This window comes from Eutrigla gurnardus, assembly GCF_963514095.1.
Source record: "Eutrigla gurnardus genome assembly, chromosome: 6".
NCBI classification, from domain to species: Eukaryota; Metazoa; Chordata; class Actinopteri; order Perciformes; family Triglidae; genus Eutrigla; species Eutrigla gurnardus.
This window is the reverse complement of record NC_139920.1, coordinates 597,759-618,718: the sequence shown is the minus strand read 5'-3', so window position 1 is coordinate 618,718 and position 20,960 is coordinate 597,759. Positions and strand designations below refer to the sequence as shown.

Here is a 20,960-nt window from a genome sequence, read left to right as displayed (position 1 = left end):
TGGGAGAGCAGGGTGGCGTTCCCGCAGCAACAGGGAAGATGGCAGCTCTCACATCTCTCACCCAGGTAAAGATGCAGCAATTTACCACTCTGCACTTTAACACGATTAGGGAACATGTCACAGCGTGCCTATTTCAAAACACTGTATTTTGATTTGTACTGTAAATAAAACACGAGCTCGCTTTGAAATGCAGCTAGAAACAAGGCAGTTAGCTGCTCGATTAAGGCCCGTTGCAGTACCGTTAGGCAGCGAGCTTGTTAGCATCAGCTGCGGATAGCTAGCCGTGTAGCTATTTACGTACAATATAACATAAACTTAACTTAGTGATTCTACATTCAAACACACCAAGCATAGTGCACAGTGTATACAAAATTAGGGACGGACTGGCATGCGGACATATATTTACCAAAGCATTCTAAACTATTGTAACGTTCAGTCCTATAGCTAGCAAAGCCTAGCTAGCCTAGCCTTGATGCCAAGTCGTGATGATGGAGATAAACATGTTCGTCATGTACAGGAGGATAATGATGCTGTGGGAGTTGGCTCTAGTCTTCCTGTTCACTGGTGACGAAGTGGAGCCCCCAATGATTCTTACCATATAATATCGCGATGCAGTTGGTTTTGATGCCTCGTTATTTATTGTGAGCAGCACGGCCCTTTCAGCAGAACCGGAATCAGCAGTAGAATGTTAGTTAGACATGTGAGTTAGTGTCGTTCACATAGGGCTTTTTGGGTGAATTAGGCCGGTCATTAACTTTAACGAGAAATATCCAAATCCACAGCTAACATGCTGTCAGTCCTTGTATCTGAACTAAGTTCACTCTGAACGAAGTGGACGGGCGGATTTGTATGCAATAACGTTCTCTCTCTGCCACAGTTGTCAAGTGGGAGCCCGATATATGAGAACTTTTACAGACAGGTAAGTTGATGAGGCAAAGTTACTGTAAACATAATTTATGTAAAACATACCTAAAACGCAGTTCACACACTGCAGTCAGAGTAAATAATGAAATGGAAATTGAAATATATAATAATACAATTGGACTGTGTGGGTTTGTTTGAAGGTGGACCCTGGGAATACAGGGAGAGTGGGACCAACAGAAGCTGCCTTGTTCTTAAAGAAGTCTGGACTCCCAGACATTACACTGGGAAAGGTACGTAGTGGCAAAAGTCATTTCTTTTTTATTGGCTGATGGTGTAATATTACTTAACATAGAGCAGAGAAGCACGTTTGTTTCATACAGCAGTGTATTGCTGCTTGTGGACTTACTGCAGTAGTGGTTTGTCAGTGACCCAAAAGTCAACTTCTGCTCTGTGGTGGCAGTAGTCGCTTGTTTGTTTACTACATTGTTGAAAACTAACCAGAGTAGAAAGTGAAAATATCAATTGGAGCAGGTTATCTGCACACTATTAATACTCATGTCACTGCCGACCTTATATGCATATGACTAATACTAAAAAGCTGTATCACTATTTTTACATGAACAATAGGTAGTTGAAGTTTGTATTGTTTTTTCTCTAAATAATAAATAAAATATAATAATAAAATAATTATGTTTCCTCTAAATAATAGTGGACATAGTACCTCCTTGAAGGTATTAAAGCATTCATGTTGGATACATAAAACTCCTCACAGCTCTACACACCTGAGGTCTGTACTACAAAGCAAGATCAACATATCCAAGTTATCTTTAGGTTATCTATCTTAACAAACCATAACAACTGTAATCCCACTGAACGGTCCTACGTTTGTTATCAACTCAGTATGTCAACCAGGGTTTCTCAGTCTGGCTGTGAGTGCATTCACAGAAAAGGTGCAGCGTTTGCAGCATCTTATCAATCATAAACGTGGACAAGTTGAATGTCTGCAGAGCAGCTTATTTTAAAAACGAAGATTTAACCTATAATATTTGACAGATATGATGATGTTAAATGCATAATCCAGGGGAAAAAATCACATTGTGTGTGAATGTTTAAATAATAGTTTTATAATATCACTATCCCATAGAGCACGATAGATCTGACTATAGTTATGTCACTTTTTTCTAAAACATAACATAAAGCCGGCGAGGCGGAAAAGACGTGACATAGTGAAGATGTGTTACCAGGGCGATGCGCCGTCGGTGGATTTAACAAGCTTGAAGCGTAGATCCGAAGAAGATAACGCTAGTAGTTCCTTGTACGAGGCCGCCGTTATACATGTTTATGATGCACAGCAACTTCACTTGCGGTTGAAGAGTCGTGTAAATATGTGAAACGAGCATAAGTTAACCTTTCAAAGTTGTTTGTATGTGCTGGAGCTCATCGGATTGGGCAGTGGCGCTCTTGTCGGCCGTGAGGAAAAGTACCATTATAGTGATAGTAACCAGATGCTCCTTCTCTCAAACTCCAACCATGCAACCTGAAAGGGTGCCATGGCTGCAGTCATTGTTGGAGAGAGAACGTTAGGGCTGAGTGATTTTATCGATTCTGCGATATAAATCGATATTTTGTTTCCACAGAAAGTATTGATTTTTTAGCCACGAGTATCGATACATTAAGTCCCATTCAAATCCCCCTGGCACTCTGCTCGCTGCGCCGAGAGACGGCCGCGCAGGATCGCGGCACTACGCGTCTGGTCTGAACTGCACTATCGGTTAACAAAGGCGCCGAAAGGAAGCGTGCTTCGTTCGCGGTGCTTCAGCGGCCGCCCGGTTCACGCCGGCATGACGCCAGGTTCACACGAGCTGCTGCAAAGCGTCACGGCCACGGAAATCACACATGATCCGCTGCCCCCCAGTTCAGACCAGACGCGTATTTCTCCGCGACGGTCGACAAGTGCTTCTGCTCAGCTGTTATTCATTCAGAGCTATTTTTTTCATCGTGGGTAAGTAAATAACCTCATGAAATTAATAAACTGCATCGGCTCGGCCCACAGTGCTCAGCAGCAGAGAGGTGACGAGACTAGAGCCGAGCTATATTGTGTAGTGGAGAGGGACCAACACACGCTATGCGCTATTACGCACACACGCGCGATCGTCCTCTCAAATGCGGCTGCGTCTCTCCAGGTCACTGTGTGAGCGAAAGAAAAGCTCTGACTTGCTTGGGCAGACGTTGTTTGGTGTCACCCGCTGAAATTTAAATATCTAGCCCACCTTCAAAAAAAGTACGCACAGTACATACAGGATTCCGGGTGGCGGCCCCACTGTGTGTGTGTGTGCTTTGTAAGTTACAGTTTGCACTTAAATAAATGTAACTTATTTTCTCACCACATATTTGATTTATTTTGTCCAGCATTTGCAAGCTGGAGACTCTCTGTCAGGTCAGAGCCATATATTGTGTAATTGATTCTTTCAGTTGATATTAATTCAATCCAAGTAAATGGAACACTCACAAGATGTCACCAAACTCACACTGTACCTTTTAAATCTTTCAGAAAATGATGTAAGTGTATCGAATTATATCGAATCGAATCGTATCGTTGACTGAATATCGTGATTTATATCGTATCGTGAGCTGAATATCGAATATCGAATCGTATCGTTGACTGAATATCGTGATTTATATCGTATCGTGAGCTGAATATCGAATATCGTATCGTATCGTGAGATTAGTGTATCGCTACAGCCCTAGAGAACGTCTCCTACGTCACCACAATTGTCACACCTTCTTGATGTGTATTGAAGCTCAGAGTGCGGGCAGAACCCAATCTGCACTCCTCCCTTAGCACCGGGGCGTTCTGGTTCAGGTTTTGGTGATGTGATTGACTACTCACTGTCGGTAGTGACAGAGGCCTGCTGCACAGCTGTCGCTTGGCATGATACTGGTGGAGGAAGGCGTTATTACACCCTTGCCTCTTAGTCGGAACCAGGGACAGGATCTTCTCCCTCCGGATTCGGAATGTGTTTCATTGAATAGCATGAATCCAAGTTGCCCTCCCGTCCACCTTCACTGCCGTCTTTGTGGTCAGGAGAACTTGGAAAGGACCCGTGTAGCGTCTTTGCTTCCAGTGTTTTCTCCTGTGATATTTGATTATCACTTAGTCTGGGGGGGGGGGGGGGGAGCCAGTGCCGATCCAGGCTGTCATTGGGCGAAGGCAGGGTTCACCCTGGACAGGTAACCAGTCTACCACGGGGCTGACATATAGAGACAGACAACCATTCACGCTCACATTCACACCTACAGGCAATTTAGAGTCATCAATGAACCTATCCCCATCCTGCATGTCTTTGGACTGTGGGAGGAAGCTGGAGAACCCGGAGAGAACATGCAAAAAAGTAAGCAGCAATAATGACAAGTGATTAAAATAATATTGTGATTATTTATTTACGGATCAGCGAGTGTTGGCCGGTGTGCCCCGCTGCCGAGCGAGCTGAGGCCAGCATGACAGACACCACATTTCAGTTAAGGTGGGGGGGGAGATGCATGCGCTGTACCTTGTGTTTATTTACGTGGAAGTTTTGCTTTACTAGGCGATGCACCACCGGAGCATTTAACGAGCTGAGAACGTCGATCCGAAGTAGATAAAAAGCCAGTAGTTTCTTGTACAAGGCCGCCGTTGTACGCAGCAAAACGTATATGATGCACGGCAAATTTGCGGTTGAAGAGTTGTGTAATTATGTAAGACAAGCAAAAGTTCACCTTTCACAGTTGTTTTGAAGCCACAAGCTAATTGTAGTTCCGACGCTCATTGAATACGTCACACAGCCTGCCGCGCCGTATCCGTCTTTCTCGTTCCACAAAGCCGTGATGTTTTGTAAAAAGAAACACTATTGTGGTGTTAAGCTGCAAAGCAAAATTATTTATAAATGGTACAATCGCAGCATATTTTTCTATCTCCTTTCTGTGCGGTTGGCACAAAACTGATGTCATGAAACAGTCTTTCTGGTCTATAAACTGAGTGAATGATAAGTCTGGTCTAGACTGGCCCAACTTCGGGGCCTGAGATGACAAAGTCTTCATGTCGTCAAAACTTTTTAAGCTTCTAGAGTCCAAGTCAGTTTGTCATGCGCGCTAAGAGTTTTACCATGGACCATGGAAGAGAGTGGTCTCTCTTTCTAAATCATTTTGGGATCCACTACCTACCTACAGTATGATGTCATCAGTTGGTTTTGGCATGGATTGAATTGCCGCAATACGTTTGAGAGAGAGGATTTTGCCCACTCCTGTGATCACTGTGATCTGTGATGTCCCAAGTAGATTACTTCTTTTTACACTTTGGTTTTAGGTCAATTGAGCTGATCGTTTGAGTGGGTATTGTTTGAGGCACGGCCTATAATACAATTTGGGGTGCACTATCAATAGTGCGGCGCCTTTCATGAGTCCTGCTGTTCTTTACAGTACTGTTCTCGTTCCTGCAGTTTTCAACGCATTACCGCTAGCGCTATACCAAGTCCTGGGATCCCCTGCAATCAGTCTGAACTCTATTAGGCTGAGACAACGCTGCAACCACGGCTCCCCGTTTAATTCTCCGTGCTTGTCTCCCCTTTACTACGACCGTTGCTCATCCCTAGTTATCTGTCTCAGTATTACACGGCACATACTAATGAATAATTACAGGTTTAACTATGACACGTCTGTCAACAACTGTCAATAGTTGTGAGGAATTCTTCTTTAACAATCTTTTTGCTCTGACAATGTATGCTTTAGACAATTAAGAATTTCTCACCACATTTTCCGTTGTCCTTTCAAATGGATTGGATCGGCAATCGGGGCTCCGCTGGAGGGCAGCTTCTCACCCCTTGGGGAGGAATTCAGCCTTCTGTCCAGAGGCGTGTCTTAGAGTTTTGAGTCCGATGGAGCAAAGTAAAATTCCGCTGCTGCTGAGAAACTAGTCCCTCAAAAAATGGATGATTCATGCGATGCGAGGTTAGTTTTGTTTCAAATATTATTCTATCAACACAGATATGTACATCGACAGTCTAGTGTTTTAATTGATTTGCCTCGGGTGCACTGTGGAGTCGGTATGAGTGTTTTTAATGCCTGTCTAACTAGAACCATTGACTTGCGCTAGCCATAGCACAAGCGAACTCGGCAACTTGAAGAACTGAATGAAATGTCTTGAAAACGTCTCCAGACGTCTCGAACACACCGGCTGACTTGGAAAATAGGTCTTATGTCCAAAATTCCAAACTATCCCTTTAACTTTCAGCGACGCGAGTTAAGCGAGTACCAATCAGAATGTAGAATAGAGATGATTGACAGTTGACGTCAACAGAGAGTTCCACAGAGATTTGCGGCTTGAACTAGATGCCGGCGGCAGTGATTTCTTTTGCCAGCGAGTAGAATTCAGCGAGAAAGCGAGTGATGGGCGAGTAGCGACGTATGTGAACGGAGCTATACGCGCCGTCAAACTCTCCAGCTGAGGGGGGGTCGGCGCGGGGGACGCCTTGGCATGGTGACGGGGCGTTGATGAGCCAAACCAGCGGCGAGGATTTCCCCTTATAATAAGCGCTGCTGCCCTCCTATTTAGGCCTATTATTAGAGCCGCTAGTTAAGTCCATTTGCCTTGATGAAATAATTTTGGGCGAACATTGAGACTATGGCGGCCGAAAATTAGACTATGGCGGTGCGCCATCAATGTCAAAGTTTCGTCAATGTGTGGGAAACACCACTTCTCGTTTGTCTTGTTGTTGTCGTCAGAGCCCTGCTTCGCTTGTGTTCGCGCATGTGCATCAAGTATGTCTGGCGTCAAGCGCGCCCTCACGTGGACTGGCGGGGAATTACGGGTTCAAAACGCAATTAATTGCAATTAATTTATTTTAATCTAGTAATTTCTTATCGACAATTAATCGATAATCGATTAATTGTTTGCATCCCTAGTTGCCATGCTGCAAGCATCAGTTGCACTGACTATTGCAAGTGTGGAGGGGGTGAGGTCCGCTGCTGCAACCCATTCACCATTCATACAAATAAAGACCAAGAAGAAGATGAGCCTGAAGGGAATGAGGATGATGAGGATGGGGAAGGCTATTAAGTGGGATTGTGTGGTTGTTCTAAATGTGTGTGTGCATGCATACTACTTGTATATATAGTTATTTTACAGGCTGTGTGCACATTAGGGCTTTGACTTTTGCCCAAAAATCATATTCGAAGTTTGTTTGTTTGTTTATTAATATTAATATTCGAATATATTCGAATATTTATTAATAATATTTTGACCATTAAATGCCTTCAGTAAGACCTGTATGGTATGGTACTTAAGTTGTATATGTTTTGTCCACCAGAGGGCAGTGTATCAGTTAGGGATAGACCGATTATCGGCCGGGCCGATTATCGGCGCCGATATTCAGCATTTTGACGCAAATCTGCATCTGCCTTTTTTTTTAATCCGACGGCCGATAAGAGATCAATTTAAAACTGGGTTATTTTGGCTCTGATGGAGCCACGCCTCTCTGTCTGCAGCCACTACTCTGTCTCCAGCATTGTCCCACCCACAGCACCATCTGATTGGTTACACACAGAGCCATGGCATGGGTAACAGCCAATCAGCTGTGCATGCTCAGTGCTGCTCACACACGCGGCGGTGAGGAGAAAAAGTTTCGCCGAGTGGAGAAGCTGCGGAGGGCAGATATACGTTTCGAAGATAAGTTAACGCAGCAGACTCTCCTGAAATTGTAATAAACATCCCAGTCCTTTACAACTCACAACTACTAGTAAAGGCGGGTCCACACCGCACCGACTGCCCGACTCGCGTCGGTAAATGAAGTCGCGCTACTTAATATGGCCGACTCGAATGGCGGATTACACATTTGAATCGGCTGAAATGAACACCGACGTGGGCCGATTCGAGCGACCACACCAAGGAGACTCATATCACGGACGCCGACTCTCTCAAAGACGCCGATTTTCTGTCCGGTGTGGACCCGCCTTAACGTTACCATGAGCCCAAAACACAAACATAAGCGGCAGCTCTGCTCGCTCGCAGTCCCTCCAGAGGTGTCTGTTAACCAAGACCCATTGTAGCGTTTACGCTACAAAATATTATGTTGTCTTTAGAGCGTCATTACTCCGTAATGGTTTGCGCTAGAAACATGCGGTTTTTCCTCTTAAACTAGGGAAACGGGGCTAAATAACGGTACCCTGCTTGCCCATGTGAGCGATTTATTTCTGACAACAAAACGAATGCGTAAAGTTGTAAAATATGTGACTAGATGTCTCCTCGTCTCCGTGGCGCATTTCTCCGTTTTGTTTATGTATATCGTCGATCACTTCTCATCCGCCATCTTGCTAGTGACGTATAGAGTTACGTTTATGTCTCGGACACTCCTATTGGCTCCCGTAGTGGCTTTTACAGCCAATCGGAAAGCCTGATTTACGCTTGGCCGTGAGTTGTTGTGTTTGCCCAAACGGGAGACACAGAGGAGTTCAGAGCAGAGGAAATGACGGTCAAAAAGTTACTGTAGTGATAGAGAAAGTTAAATACATATATGGCACAGAAGAAGTACACTATATACACACATATTTAGGGCAGGGAGAGGAAAGGACCATTGCTGGCAAAACAAAACGCAAAATGGACACTACTCAAAAGAATATCCATATTTCATAGACAGAAGCAGCTTATTATTATTATATTATTATGAATATAATTATATTATACATGTTGCAATTCTGAAAAGCTGTTTAATAAACATATGCTTAAAGGCATTTAAAAGAAGTTAAGTGTTGGTGTTTGTATTATTCAAAATTTTGACACCAGTATTTTCACTTTTACTGCAAATGAATATCGGCTCCGAATATCGGTTATCGGCCTCCTTGACTACTAATAATCGGTATCGGTATCGGCCCTGAAAAAATATATCTCTAGTATCAGTCAACGTCAATAGGCAGTAGGGATCGACCGATTTATCGGCCGGCCGATATTATCGGCCGATTTTGACGTTGCGGACTGCTGTTTTGGCCGATCGTTTTTCCCGGCATTTACAGTCAGGCGCCGCAGGCAGCTGCGTGTTGCTTGGTAACGCTGACACAAGCCCGGACATTCCCCTCCCCCGCAGTAGTGAGAGCATGGTCTTCAAAACGAAGGTGAGTTTTAAACTTTCTTTAACGTTTAATGTTGCCTTGTGCTTTGAAAGTGGAAACACTAAATGTCAAAAACATGCTCCGTTTCGCTTGAAACTATCGGTAAAACCAGGGCTCTCAAGTGTTTTACTGAGTTCAGAGTGGGATTTTGGCTGAGGCTGCGGCGTAAACCGGAGTTTACGGTTCTCGGGACGGAGCGCGAGTGCGGGCTCGCGGAGCGTAATTGTGGGCTCGCGGAGCCGTGTGCTGCCCGGTGTCGGTGTGGGCTCCAGGCTGCTTTCAGACATTATCGGGGCCGTCAGTGCCGACTGTTCGGCGGGGTTTGTTTGCCTATTTACGGGCAGTATTCCGGGCGGCGCGTCTTAGAGTTTACGGTTCTCGGGACGGAGCGCGAGTGCGGGCTCCTCGGGGGCTGTTGTTGATGTTGACGCGGCCATTGTTCTGCAAAATTGCCGCAAACCAGGACGCTAACGTCACCTATAGGAGCCCAGATGACCAATGATAGCCTTGCTAATGAGCTCGCGATTCACACAACTTCACCAGGCGTAAAAAAGCCTCGGAATCTGAATTGAAAACAACATTCAAGCAAAGACATTTACAAAAAATAATGCCCATAACAGGTTCGAATATTAAGGGCTGCCTAATATTCGTTCGAATATATATATTTTTTGATATTCGAATTATATTCGAATAACGAAGTTCGGAGTCAAAGCCCTAGTGCACATGCTGTTTGCAGTTCTTGTATATAGTTTTTATATGTTTGTGTGTGTCTGTGTGCATGCATGTAGTTATTTTGCATGTTGTATAGTAACAAGTAAAAGAAAATCCACTTCAACTAAATTTTGCTCCCAAAAGTTATGTGACGCTTCAGGGCTTTCCACCATTCCTCAGACCAGTACTGTATAATATATTGCTCTTGTATATAGTTATCATGTGTTTGTGTACGTGAGCATGCTGTATATAGTATACAGTTCTTTTGGGGTTGTGTGTGTGTGCATGCTGTTTAAAGTTATTTTGCATGGGGCACTTAATTCCTTAACCAGGTTCCTTCAAAGGTTTTCACCAACTCAGACCCTTAAGTGTATGAGTTTACCCTTGGAAAAATTATTTTGAGCCTGGCTTTTCCAAACGAAACTGATTTTGTTTGTATGCAAATTAGTGCATATTTCATGATTTCATCATCATTCTTGAGACAAAACTCAGAGAAAGGTTCTGCATAATAAACGAGTGCGTGTGTGTCTAAGCCCCGCCCCTCGGTGAAACAGACAGAGAGGAGAGACACTGGATGAAGCAGTGTGCTGTTAATTACACTAAAACACAGTAGAGACTCTCGACAATGTGTGTTTTCCCCTTTTCATCTTAGGTGCGGTGAGAAACACTTATAACATCGATTTTTATAAATTGTACCCAAAGTTGGTCAAATTCCACGGAATTCTGCGTTTTATGGTTGATTCCATTTTCATTGTCAGATTCCGCGATTCCGTCCACGTTTAGCAGACTTACTTCTAATCCCCCACAAAACATAAAAGTACCATAGCAAGGTAGCGCAGGGTAAGGCACCAGGGACTCCGACGTAATGCACTGCAACATATGGCTGAATAATCTGACACACAAAGTGAAAAAATGATATGAATATATGACCAAAGAAAATATACTGATTTACATCGCCAGGGCAGAAAGAATGAGGCTTACGTATTAGAGCTGTCAATGTTCCTCTTTAACCCTTGAAATCCTATAATTGTAACAGTCGGCCTGGTCCTATCTGTCTTTAGTCTAGTCGTAATTTCTTGAACCCGGAAATGTTGAGTAGTGTAAAGTTTTATTGCAGAAATGTCATCTATTGGCCTAATGGATGAAATGTAACTTGGTTGCCTAAAGTTGCACTTTGGGCAATTTGCATAATTAGCATAAATAGGCTATTTAACTACTACAGGTGAATAGGGTAAAACATTTAAATAATAAATATCACCATGAAACTTTCTCAGTTGATTAATTATTTTAAGATGAGAAAAAAATGTATTGCACGTTTTCGTATTTTAATGTTTTAATATGCAAATGAGAACATAAATCATGAAATATGCACTAATTTGCATACAAACAAATCAGTTTCGTTTGGAAAAGCTAGGCTCAAAATAATTTTTCCAAGGGTAAACTCATACACTTAAGGGTCTGAGTTGGTGAAAACCTTTGAAGGAACCTGGTTAAGGAATTAAGTGCCCCATGCAAAATAACTTTAAACAGCATGCACACACACACAACCCCAATATAAATAGAAATATGTCATATTTTGGTTCTCAAAATTCCCCAAATTGATGCATTAAAATGAAATTATCCAAAATATGATTTGCATTTTTCTTTATATCATAAGGAAGACAGCATTTTATGTTACGTATACAGTAGATGGAACCTATTCAGAGGGAAATTCAGCTTCTCAGAAGAATTGCCGCTTATCAATTAATTGATCATCGATCGATAAGATGAAACAACTATCGATTAATGAATTACTCGATAATTTGCATCCCTAATGGCAACTGCAGTTTCCTTTGTTGCAGGCCTTTAATGTGCTGCAGCTACAGCTGGTAACATCAAGCAGATGTACTGGAGCCACTGCCTGGATGGCAAGAGCGGGCATGACAGCCCCTCCATTAGCAACCTCCCACCCAAATTTAGTGATGTCTCTTGCTTCAGCAGGAGGCTCTCTCTGACCTGCAGCCTTCCACAACATGACCTGGAGATGAGCATGCAGTATGTGCAGCATCGGGTCGGCATCAGTTAGAGGAAGCTTTTTATGTCAAGGAGGCTTTTTGCTGTGACTGTAAATCTGGTAACGAGCGTTATTCATCGACTTGGCCTTCTTTTGCCCGTACAGTGCGACAAAGAACTCAGTCCCAATATCTTTTAGGGCACTGTGAGTGACATCAGGTTCCCCAAGTACTGTATTGAGACCAGGAATGGTATTTCCTAGCACACAAGCACAGAGCGTATGGTAAAGTCTGCAGTTGGTTAGGTGTGTTCTTCGCACATTTCAGGGAGACTGGAGCTAACTGCATCGTCCGACTCCTTTTTCTGGAAACGATCAGCAGTCGTCTTGGTCTGTCTTCACCTTAATGAGTCAAGACAGTCTCCTTACCAGATTCCTTTAAGGTTTTCACCAACTCACCCCCCCAAGTATACGTGTTAACCTTGGAAAAATAATTTTGAGACTTGCTTTTTCACACGATCTGATTTTGTGCAATCAGAGCATATTTAAAGATATTACCTCATTTGCATATGTAAACATAAAAAAAAACCATGCAATACATTTTTTTCTCCTCTTGACATAAGTAATCAACTGAGAAGTTTTCATGGTGATATCTATTATCTAATTTTTTTTTACCCTATTCACCTGTATTGTCTGGCCTTAAATAACCTATTTATGCTAATTATGCAAATTGCCCAAAGTGCAACTTTAGGCAACCAAGTTAAATTTCATCCATTAGGCCTATAGATCACATTTCTGCAATAAAACTTTACACTACTCAACATTTCTGGGTTTACTATTGGGCCTATGGGGATTACGACTATTTGCAGTGAATGTGTCATAAAATGTCCTTTTTGCAAATAAATTTGCTCCTTTTTTCAAGAGAAGTGTAGCTTTCAAAATCTGGCAAGTTTTTGTCATAATTCTTTGAAATAAATACTAAAAACAGTGTGTACTAAACAAAAAAGTAAAACACATATTTGAATTTTCATCGTTTTATTTATGAACCAATGTATATACACAACGGACATTTTTGAGATTACAGAAATGAAATATAACCTGTTTTACATCTTCTCAAACTGTTTTGTTTGCCTAGAGCTTGCAGTGTTCATGTTACAGGCTGTTAGATTTTTCTAATAAACAACTCCTGTTCAGCTGAAGACGTAGCCCAACATGCACTCCTCACACATCCAGGGTGTGCTTCTATGGCAGAGAGTGTACTGTTTTCTCCCCAGGCCTAGGACTGGACGATTATGGAAAAAATAATAATCACGATTATTTTTGATTGATATTGAAATCACGATTAATAAACATGATTATTCATTGATTAAAAAAAAAAACTTATTTATTGAGCCACCAAAACTCAACTTTAAATATTACTTTTAAAAACAGCCAGAAATAAATAAGTAACAAGTAAAAAAGTAAAATAATCATATATTAAATAATATATAAAAATAATAGCAATAAAAAAAGACTCATAAAAATAAATACCCAGTGTACATGCACTCAGACTGTTCTCCCTGCAGTTTGCTTCCTACAAACTGAGGTTTTTGGAAGGGACACCAGTCTTTTCACTTCAGGCTTCAGTGTTGAACGAATAATAGCAAAAAGTGATCATTGTGATATGGGTTGATGACCTCGTTATTGCAGCCAGTGATGATAATGTGATGATGAATGTCAATGAAATGCTCACTGCTAAGTTTAAAGTGAAAGACTTGGGTAAACTGAACAACTTTCTGGGTATTGATTTTCAGCAAAGTGATCACTGTGTAAAAATGTCACAGAAGAGATATGTTGAGAAAATACTTAGAATAAAAGACAGATTTGATATGCAAGATCGTAAGCCACGAGCAACACCTTGTGAGCCAAAGCTTAACTATACTGACAATGCAGAGGTAATAAGTGATCTAAGAAAATATAGAGAGGCTGTGGGCAGCTTGATCTACTTATACTATACCTTTCTGAGCCAACTGTACAGCAATGGGCTACTGTAAAATATGTACTTAGATACTTAATGGGCACAAAGAAAAAGATGTTATGTTACAAAAAGAGTGACAGTGGGCCACTTGGGTTGGAAGCATTCAGTGATGAGCAGAACATGAAACTGACGGACGTAGTACAACGGGTTATTGTGTCAGCTTAAGCCAATGCGGTCCCTTGATTTCATGGAAAACCAAAAGGCAAGCCACAGTAGCTCTTTCAACTTGTAAAGCTGAATACATGGTGTTAGCTGCAACTATACAAGAATGTATGTATTTGGTTCAACTGTTACAAGGTATTGATGGGTCTCATTACAGGCAGCCAAAGGTTTATGAAGATAACCAAGGCGCCATAGCCTTAGCTAAACATCCTGTACAAAGGCAAAGATGGAAACATGTTGACATAAGGTATCATTTTGTAAGGTCAACTGTTAGTGATGGCAAAGTAATGCTGGACTATTGTCCAACAGAACAAATTATATTATGACAAAACCACCAACAAAGTTGAAGTTGAAGAATTTTGTGGCATTTATGTTTGGAGAGTAATATGCAATGAGATGTTTATGAAATGTGTGTGTGAAGAGCAACATGAAGAGAAAAAAAAAGAGACTTTTGAGAGGATCATTGTATTTTTGTTTATTTTGAATGTAACAATTACCAATGTGAGAGCAAGTGGGTGGGTAAGGGATGTTGGTATGTGCTCTCTATTGGGTAGTGCTCTTATTTTGTAGGACACCGGAAGTGATTATTGTTAAAAGGATGTGTGCAATTAACCCAGGTGTATTTGAATCTGTTGATTAACAAAAACACAACGTGAACCGCGTGGTTCCTTCTCTTTTCCTCCGTCTCCCGGTACCTTCAGTTACATTTTACATTATTGAAATAACTCTGCTAACACTAAGGTTCAAGGGAAGTCTGTATATATGTGTAAATATTGTGATAAGGCGTACGTAAACAATAGGGTTGGGCATCGTTTGAATTTTAACGGTTCTCGATTCCGATTCTTTTAAGAGGCAGGGTAAAAAAAGTTTAGGATATTTTAAATGAGCTAGCTAACCAATGGTCTTTCTGAATGAAATAGTCTGACCTTCTCCATCAATTTTAATTCTACTTTTTACTTTTTATGAACTTTACTATGAATTTCTCACAGGGCTGTTTTCAAGTACAATATAAATATCAAATCTATGAATTTGAATATAAATATTATAAATTATGAATACATTTTCACAGGGGTACACTTTCCTCAAGAGAGCTTTTTTTTTTGAAAACCTCATGAAAACACATTTACAGTGTGTGATGCTGCAGGTACTTTAACATGTTACCGTGCACCCACTGATGGGCTAACCTGGTGCAGAATAGCAAATAAACAATAAGAAATAACTTGTAAAACCTTCCTTTTGTTGCACCGACATCTTCCCCTTTGCCGCTAAGGTGAACGGAGTAGGCTCAGCACATCGCGGAGTCGTGGAGTCACCAGCCTGGCTAACGTTAGCGATCTCAGGTCGTAAATTGTCTATGAAAAAATACGTGGGCTAATTTGTTAGCTGCCTCAATGTTGGCGCAAGACATATTATTTATTGTTTAACTTTCCGGATTCGGACTGCGGTTCAGTCACTGCGGTGCCACACTGGGGGTCGGACCCGGAGCCAGAGGAAGACGCAGCGGAGGACGGTCGGAGCAGCGTGTCAAAGACGGGGGCACACATTTATTTCTACTCCATGAACTCGGAGGAGGTGATTTTTCATGTCCGTGGACATTCCGGTGGACGCTTCTTCGTTGGTGTTCAGTGGCTTCTTCTTCTCCGTTCGGCGGACTGGCAACAAACCGCATAAACAAACTAGTGCGGGCATTTAGGAACCGAAAAAAATAATCGAAATTCAAACATCTTCGTAACGGTTCTGGAACCTGACGTTAGGAACCGGTTCCTATTTGGAACCGGATCTCGGTGCCCAACCCTAGTAAAGAATGCCACAAAAATGCAGCAGCATATTGCAAAGTTCCAAAAAATCCTTGAGGCCCAAAACATGCAGCAGACAAGAGTTCCACTTCAGGGGGAAATTAATCTTTATTAGAGTCAGATACCCTCTCATCAGCTCCTTTTGTAGAATTCTTTGATTTTATGGATGAACCCAGCCAGAGAAATGCAGATGAGTGTTTCGCTCATGCAGTCTATGCAACAGGCTCACCCCTGATGTTGCCATCATACCCCCCCCCCCCCTGACAACATGAAGGTTGCCTGGGCACATGTGGAGGAGACCTTCCCTCAAATAACAACTATTGGCTGTGCTGCCCATACACTCAATCTTCTGCTAAAAGATATAATGGCACTGAAAACAATGGACACCCTTGTTGGGACCTCACCATTAGGACACAACTGGTGCCCTATTGGCTGACAACCACAGGTACCCCAGGGGGTCCCCGGGAGCAGCCGTGAGCTATATAAACCGGCGCCATCTTAAGAACTGCGCTTCCAACGCTCTCTCCACCGTAACACGCGTTAGGAGGCGGCTCCTCCACCGCAGCACACCGCTGCAACAGGAGGCCAGCTCTTCCATCGCAACACCACCTTGCAACCTCTTCCATCGCAACACCACGTTGCAACAGGAGGTGGACTCGTCCACCGCAGCACACCGCTGCAACAGGAGACCAAACCGGTTCCTGCATTCCAGCTACCAGCTCCTGTCTGAAGTCAGCTGACCAAATCGCCAAGCCGCGATTATATTATTGCCCGTGAAAGGAAGAAACACGAACTGTTTTCTTTATTTGAGTTTGATCAACGAGAGAAATAACGCCCCGCTCTCGTCTGGACTCAGCCGACTCGTCCCCCGCTGCCGCCGGGATTACGAACTACCGTCGCAGCCGCGTTAAGGAACGCCGTCATCGCCAGGACGGACTCGCAGCCTACGCAACGACACCAGTAAGAGGCTATCAGTCTGGACAGAGACATAAGTTTGATAGTGTAAAATATGCTTGTAATTCTTATTAAGGTGTTTTAAGTTTTGGTCACGGACCGCCGAGTCCGTTGTTTTCTGTGTTGTTGTATTTGAATGTTGATTGTGCACCCACGCCGCTGGGTTTCATTTCGGTAGCAATGCGTGTCCAACCTCGGACACATTCACGAGCTCAGTAAGTGATCTACCATCAGTTAAAAGACCGGGGTCCCGCCGAACGGACGCCAGTTCATTCACGGGCTCCCGTGTGATGGTAATAGCTTACTTATCCTTTGTGTATTACGCGCGCATTCTGTCTCTCTTTGTTCTGGCTAACACACATGTGCACACACATACGCCACCCCCACACGGATCCTACGCCAGCTGTTTCTGTATCCAGACGCTAAGGACATAGCTCTATCTGGTGGCTGTACCCGGCCATCTCTCGCTCTCTCTCCCTCTCTCTCGCGATTCTATCTGACGTCAGTGGCTCCGCCCCTGAATGCTACGAGGAATAGCTCCATCTGGTGGTCGCGCCCGGCCATCTCTCTCTCTCTCTCTCTCTCTCTCTCTCCACACACGCACACATACACACTCCACATGTGTCTCTTTCTCTGTTTAGCTTAGCTTTGTGTGTTAGGTAGTTAGGTAATAAGGCTTTGTTAATTGCAGTGTTATTGATTGTGATCATTATTACTGATTTTAATGAATCTTATTATATTATAACTAGTGGTCTCTTGTGCTTGTTGTGTATCTGTCACTGGATAACAGCAGGTTGTGAAGGCTAGTGCTTGAATTTCAGGCCTTTTTAATTGTTCGATTGTTTTTATACTTCTATGCCAATGATCACGATGATTGGCATGTGAGTATAAAACCTTTATATTGAGACTGAATACAGTTTTTGGGTTATCTTTTCCCTGATCCCAGGGTGGTGCCCCGTTTATTCATGATTATATCATGATAATATATTAAATATAATCATTAATATCGATAATCATATTGACATTAATAATTAGCTGTTGATAACCAAATCTGCTCCTGATACTACCCCAACACCCTGAACAAGAGACTGAAGCAAGTTGTTAAATATGTGAAGGCCAAACAAAGGAAAAGCAAAAGGAAAAGAAAAAGAATACTATGGGTGGTGTTGTCATCATGTATGACAGCCTTCTTGAGGGAAAGGAGTCTCTGCAAGAGATGGCCATATTCGAGACTGCAGGCATTGAAAGTGATAATGTTAGATAGGGGTGTGAATCTTTGGCTTCACTTCGATTCGATTAACGATACAGTAGTTCGCGATTCGATTCAAGGACGATTTTTGTGTAACGATTCAATTCGATTCGAACTTGTAACCAAAATTCTATATCCATGAAATAAACATGCAATAATGCGAGTGAGACTATTTGTATTCTTCTGAAAGGTTCACATCATGTGACATGCTAACAGGCACAGTTACCTGACTCTATGTATTCATCCAAGTTTGTGATGCTAATGATTTAGCAACTAGCCTATTGTCCTCGGGTAGGCTAGTTGTTAACCATTAGCATCACAGTCAATTTAAGCAATGCCAACAGGCCCTTGGCACCTTACTGTTAAAGTCCCAGTCGGCAACATTTTTTTGACCATATTCACCGAAGCCGACACTATGCTCCTCGACTCTGGCACGGAGTCGAGGGGAAGGAGCTCGGTGATCGTGGGGGAGGAGCGTGAGAGTTGTCAACATTCAAAATCTGACAGAGTGCCCTCGATCCGCCAGACTTGCCGACTGGGACTTTAAATCAAATGCCCACATTACGAGCCAAAAACCTCCCATTACAGCTTAGTTTCGATGTGCATATAATTGTACAAAACGACTACTTGACTTGGATGTAAATGGAAACTCACCCCATTAAAAACTGAAAAGTATTCCTGCAGACTTAATTGCCTCCGATGAAATAAGAGGTCCGGGCGCACTTTCTTTTCGTCCGCGGCTTTTTGGTGGATGCAGTCATTGTCCGTTTGCTCTTTCGGCAGCTAAAGAATCCATCCGTATACTGTACATAAGCTCTTGAGAAATATCTCCCAAGGAGAGAGTTCTCCTTTCTTCTTCCGTAGCATTTGCAGTCAAAGTTACAGATTTTCTCCATTTCGCTGTCTTTATGCCGTTTTTCCGAAACTACGACTACAAAATGTATACTTTTAAGGCAACCAATACTGTTATCTGAAACATGGAGTGGCTTTTTCATAATCTCAACTTGCATATTCTGCAAAAAAACTAAAATCACTAATTTTGAAAAAAAAAAACATTGTTTACGCAAATTCGTCCCAGCCGACTTGTTGCTGGTTTTGCCGTGGCGGGTCACATATCTGAAGCCACCGAATGGAAGGGAGTTTGTGGATCTGAGGCCCTTGCACCTGTAGCCTCCACCATCCTCCAAATCCCCCCCATCATCAGTCGCCTCCGAGCGCAACTGGTCACAGTTTGGGAACACACACACACAAATGTTCGCAACAGGCTGACAAAATAGAGAGTGGAAAAACTGGTTGGCATTCGGGCAAACCTAAGGCTCTTTCAGCCTGTCACAGAGCAATCCTCAACAAGGCTGGAAAGTGACACTAAAGAGGAAGATTCAGAGTTGGATGTTGAGGAAGTGGGCATGTTGTTTGATGTTGATGAGTTCCAGGAAGAGCCCATTGACTGAAAGGGTTAAGCAAAAATGCAGAGGATTGCTTGAAGAAAGATTTGCATGTTGGGACATTATGGAGGAAGAAGGGTTCTTTTCATTTAACATTTTGAATGGGACTTTATGGGGATTTTTGGATGGGGGGTGCATTTTTGAATGAGTGGGGTTGGGGGAATGAGTCATATTTAACTCAACATTCATGTTTATGTTCATCAATGAAACAAATTCACATTCAATAAACTAATTGAAACTTGTTCAGTTCCACTTACAAATACATCTGTTGAAATATCTTGTTTTTTAATTGTATCATTTTGTATGGATGTTTTCTTATGACGTATGTTTATATTTATGCTTGGATATTATACAATTTGATTCCATTACCCTCAATTCCCAGTTAGTTCCCCTAAATGTCCATTCATTCCCATAAATTCCCATTTATTCCCATGGAAAGTTTCCAATATGAAATATTTCCAAAATTCCCCAGCTTAACTTCCCATGGAAATTTACCGGAAACTTACCGGAAATTTACCGGAGATTTTCCGCCCCTTTACAACCCTACCACCGACTCATTCAGGAAACATACAGTGGCAAGGAAAAGATCACTTTTTATGACAGATTTATTCAGAAAACCATGAAATTCCAAAAGGTTCACATACTTTTTCTTGCCACTGTATGAAATGTGAATAACGGCTTTAGCTCTTTCTCATCTGTGTTGAAGTCGTCAGGAGATGCCGGTTCCTGATTGGCTAAATAATGGAGCTAACAGCTAACCAAATACACGGAGGTTGCATTGAGTCACGTTATGATTTGTTCAGGCTCTATTCAGTAACAAATAGCATTGTGTGGAAGCGACACTTAACATCACATAATTGAAGGAGAAAGCATAAACTTGAATGAACTGTCGTGTGAACAGGACTGAGGCCCCATCAGAGCTGAGGTGGACCAGAAACAGAACTGTCCTCGTTCAAGTGATCCAACAGTATGAAACCAAATAGAACTGAGTCCCTTTTCTGTTGGTCCACTTTAACAGGGCTGAGTTTGGTTGGTTTCAAGTGGACTATATATGAAAACACCCTCATACTGTGTTTGTCTTGTGTTTCAGATCTGGGATTTGGCTGATCCTGATGGCAAAGGCTATCTGGACAAACAGGTGATGACTTCTCATCCTGTGCTCTGTCTTCATTAGATGAGCTTCAATATACTTAACACTGTAAAAATGACAAAGTGAAGCCAAATCTTTCAAAGTAATGAGATGACCACCGTTATTGTGTTAATGCCCCAACATGTGTGTCTGCTAACATGTCAAGTAAAACAAATGAAAACCAGCAAACATTAGACTGTGCAAGCAAAGATCAGATATTTTATTTTGATAATTATGATCAAGAAATAGTTTTTCTAATTTCTCAATAATTAGTGGTGTATGTTTTTGGGCTTTGGGCTCAGTGTTAGTATGACGGTAGAGAATGAGAGACTTTGACAGACTGTTTTTTCAGGGCTTTTACGCAGCCCTGCGGCTGGTGGCTTGTGCTCAGAGTGGTCAGGAAGTTAGCCTGTCCAGCCTCAACCTCACAATCCCTCCCCCCAAGTTTGTGAGTATGACTTCCTCAGTTAAGCTCATATCCACATTTTTTCCTTTGTGACAGTTTTT

General features: G+C 42.4%; 1 protein-coding gene across 1 annotated transcript in view; it reads left to right on the top strand.

Annotated features, from left to right (window-relative positions):
* Positions 1-20,960, top strand: part of LOC311014760 (epidermal growth factor receptor substrate 15-like 1) — a 139,824-nt gene continuing 118,864 nt past the window's right edge. The window contains exons 1-5 of the mRNA XM_084011552.1: positions 1-65; positions 878-919; positions 1,065-1,154; positions 20,415-20,462; positions 20,806-20,901. Of these exons, the coding sequence (XP_083867678.1) occupies positions 39-65; positions 878-919; positions 1,065-1,154; positions 20,415-20,462; positions 20,806-20,901 (303 nt within the window). The 5' untranslated portion in view covers positions 1-38. The remainder of the gene's footprint in view (positions 66-877; positions 920-1,064; positions 1,155-20,414; positions 20,463-20,805; positions 20,902-20,960) is intronic.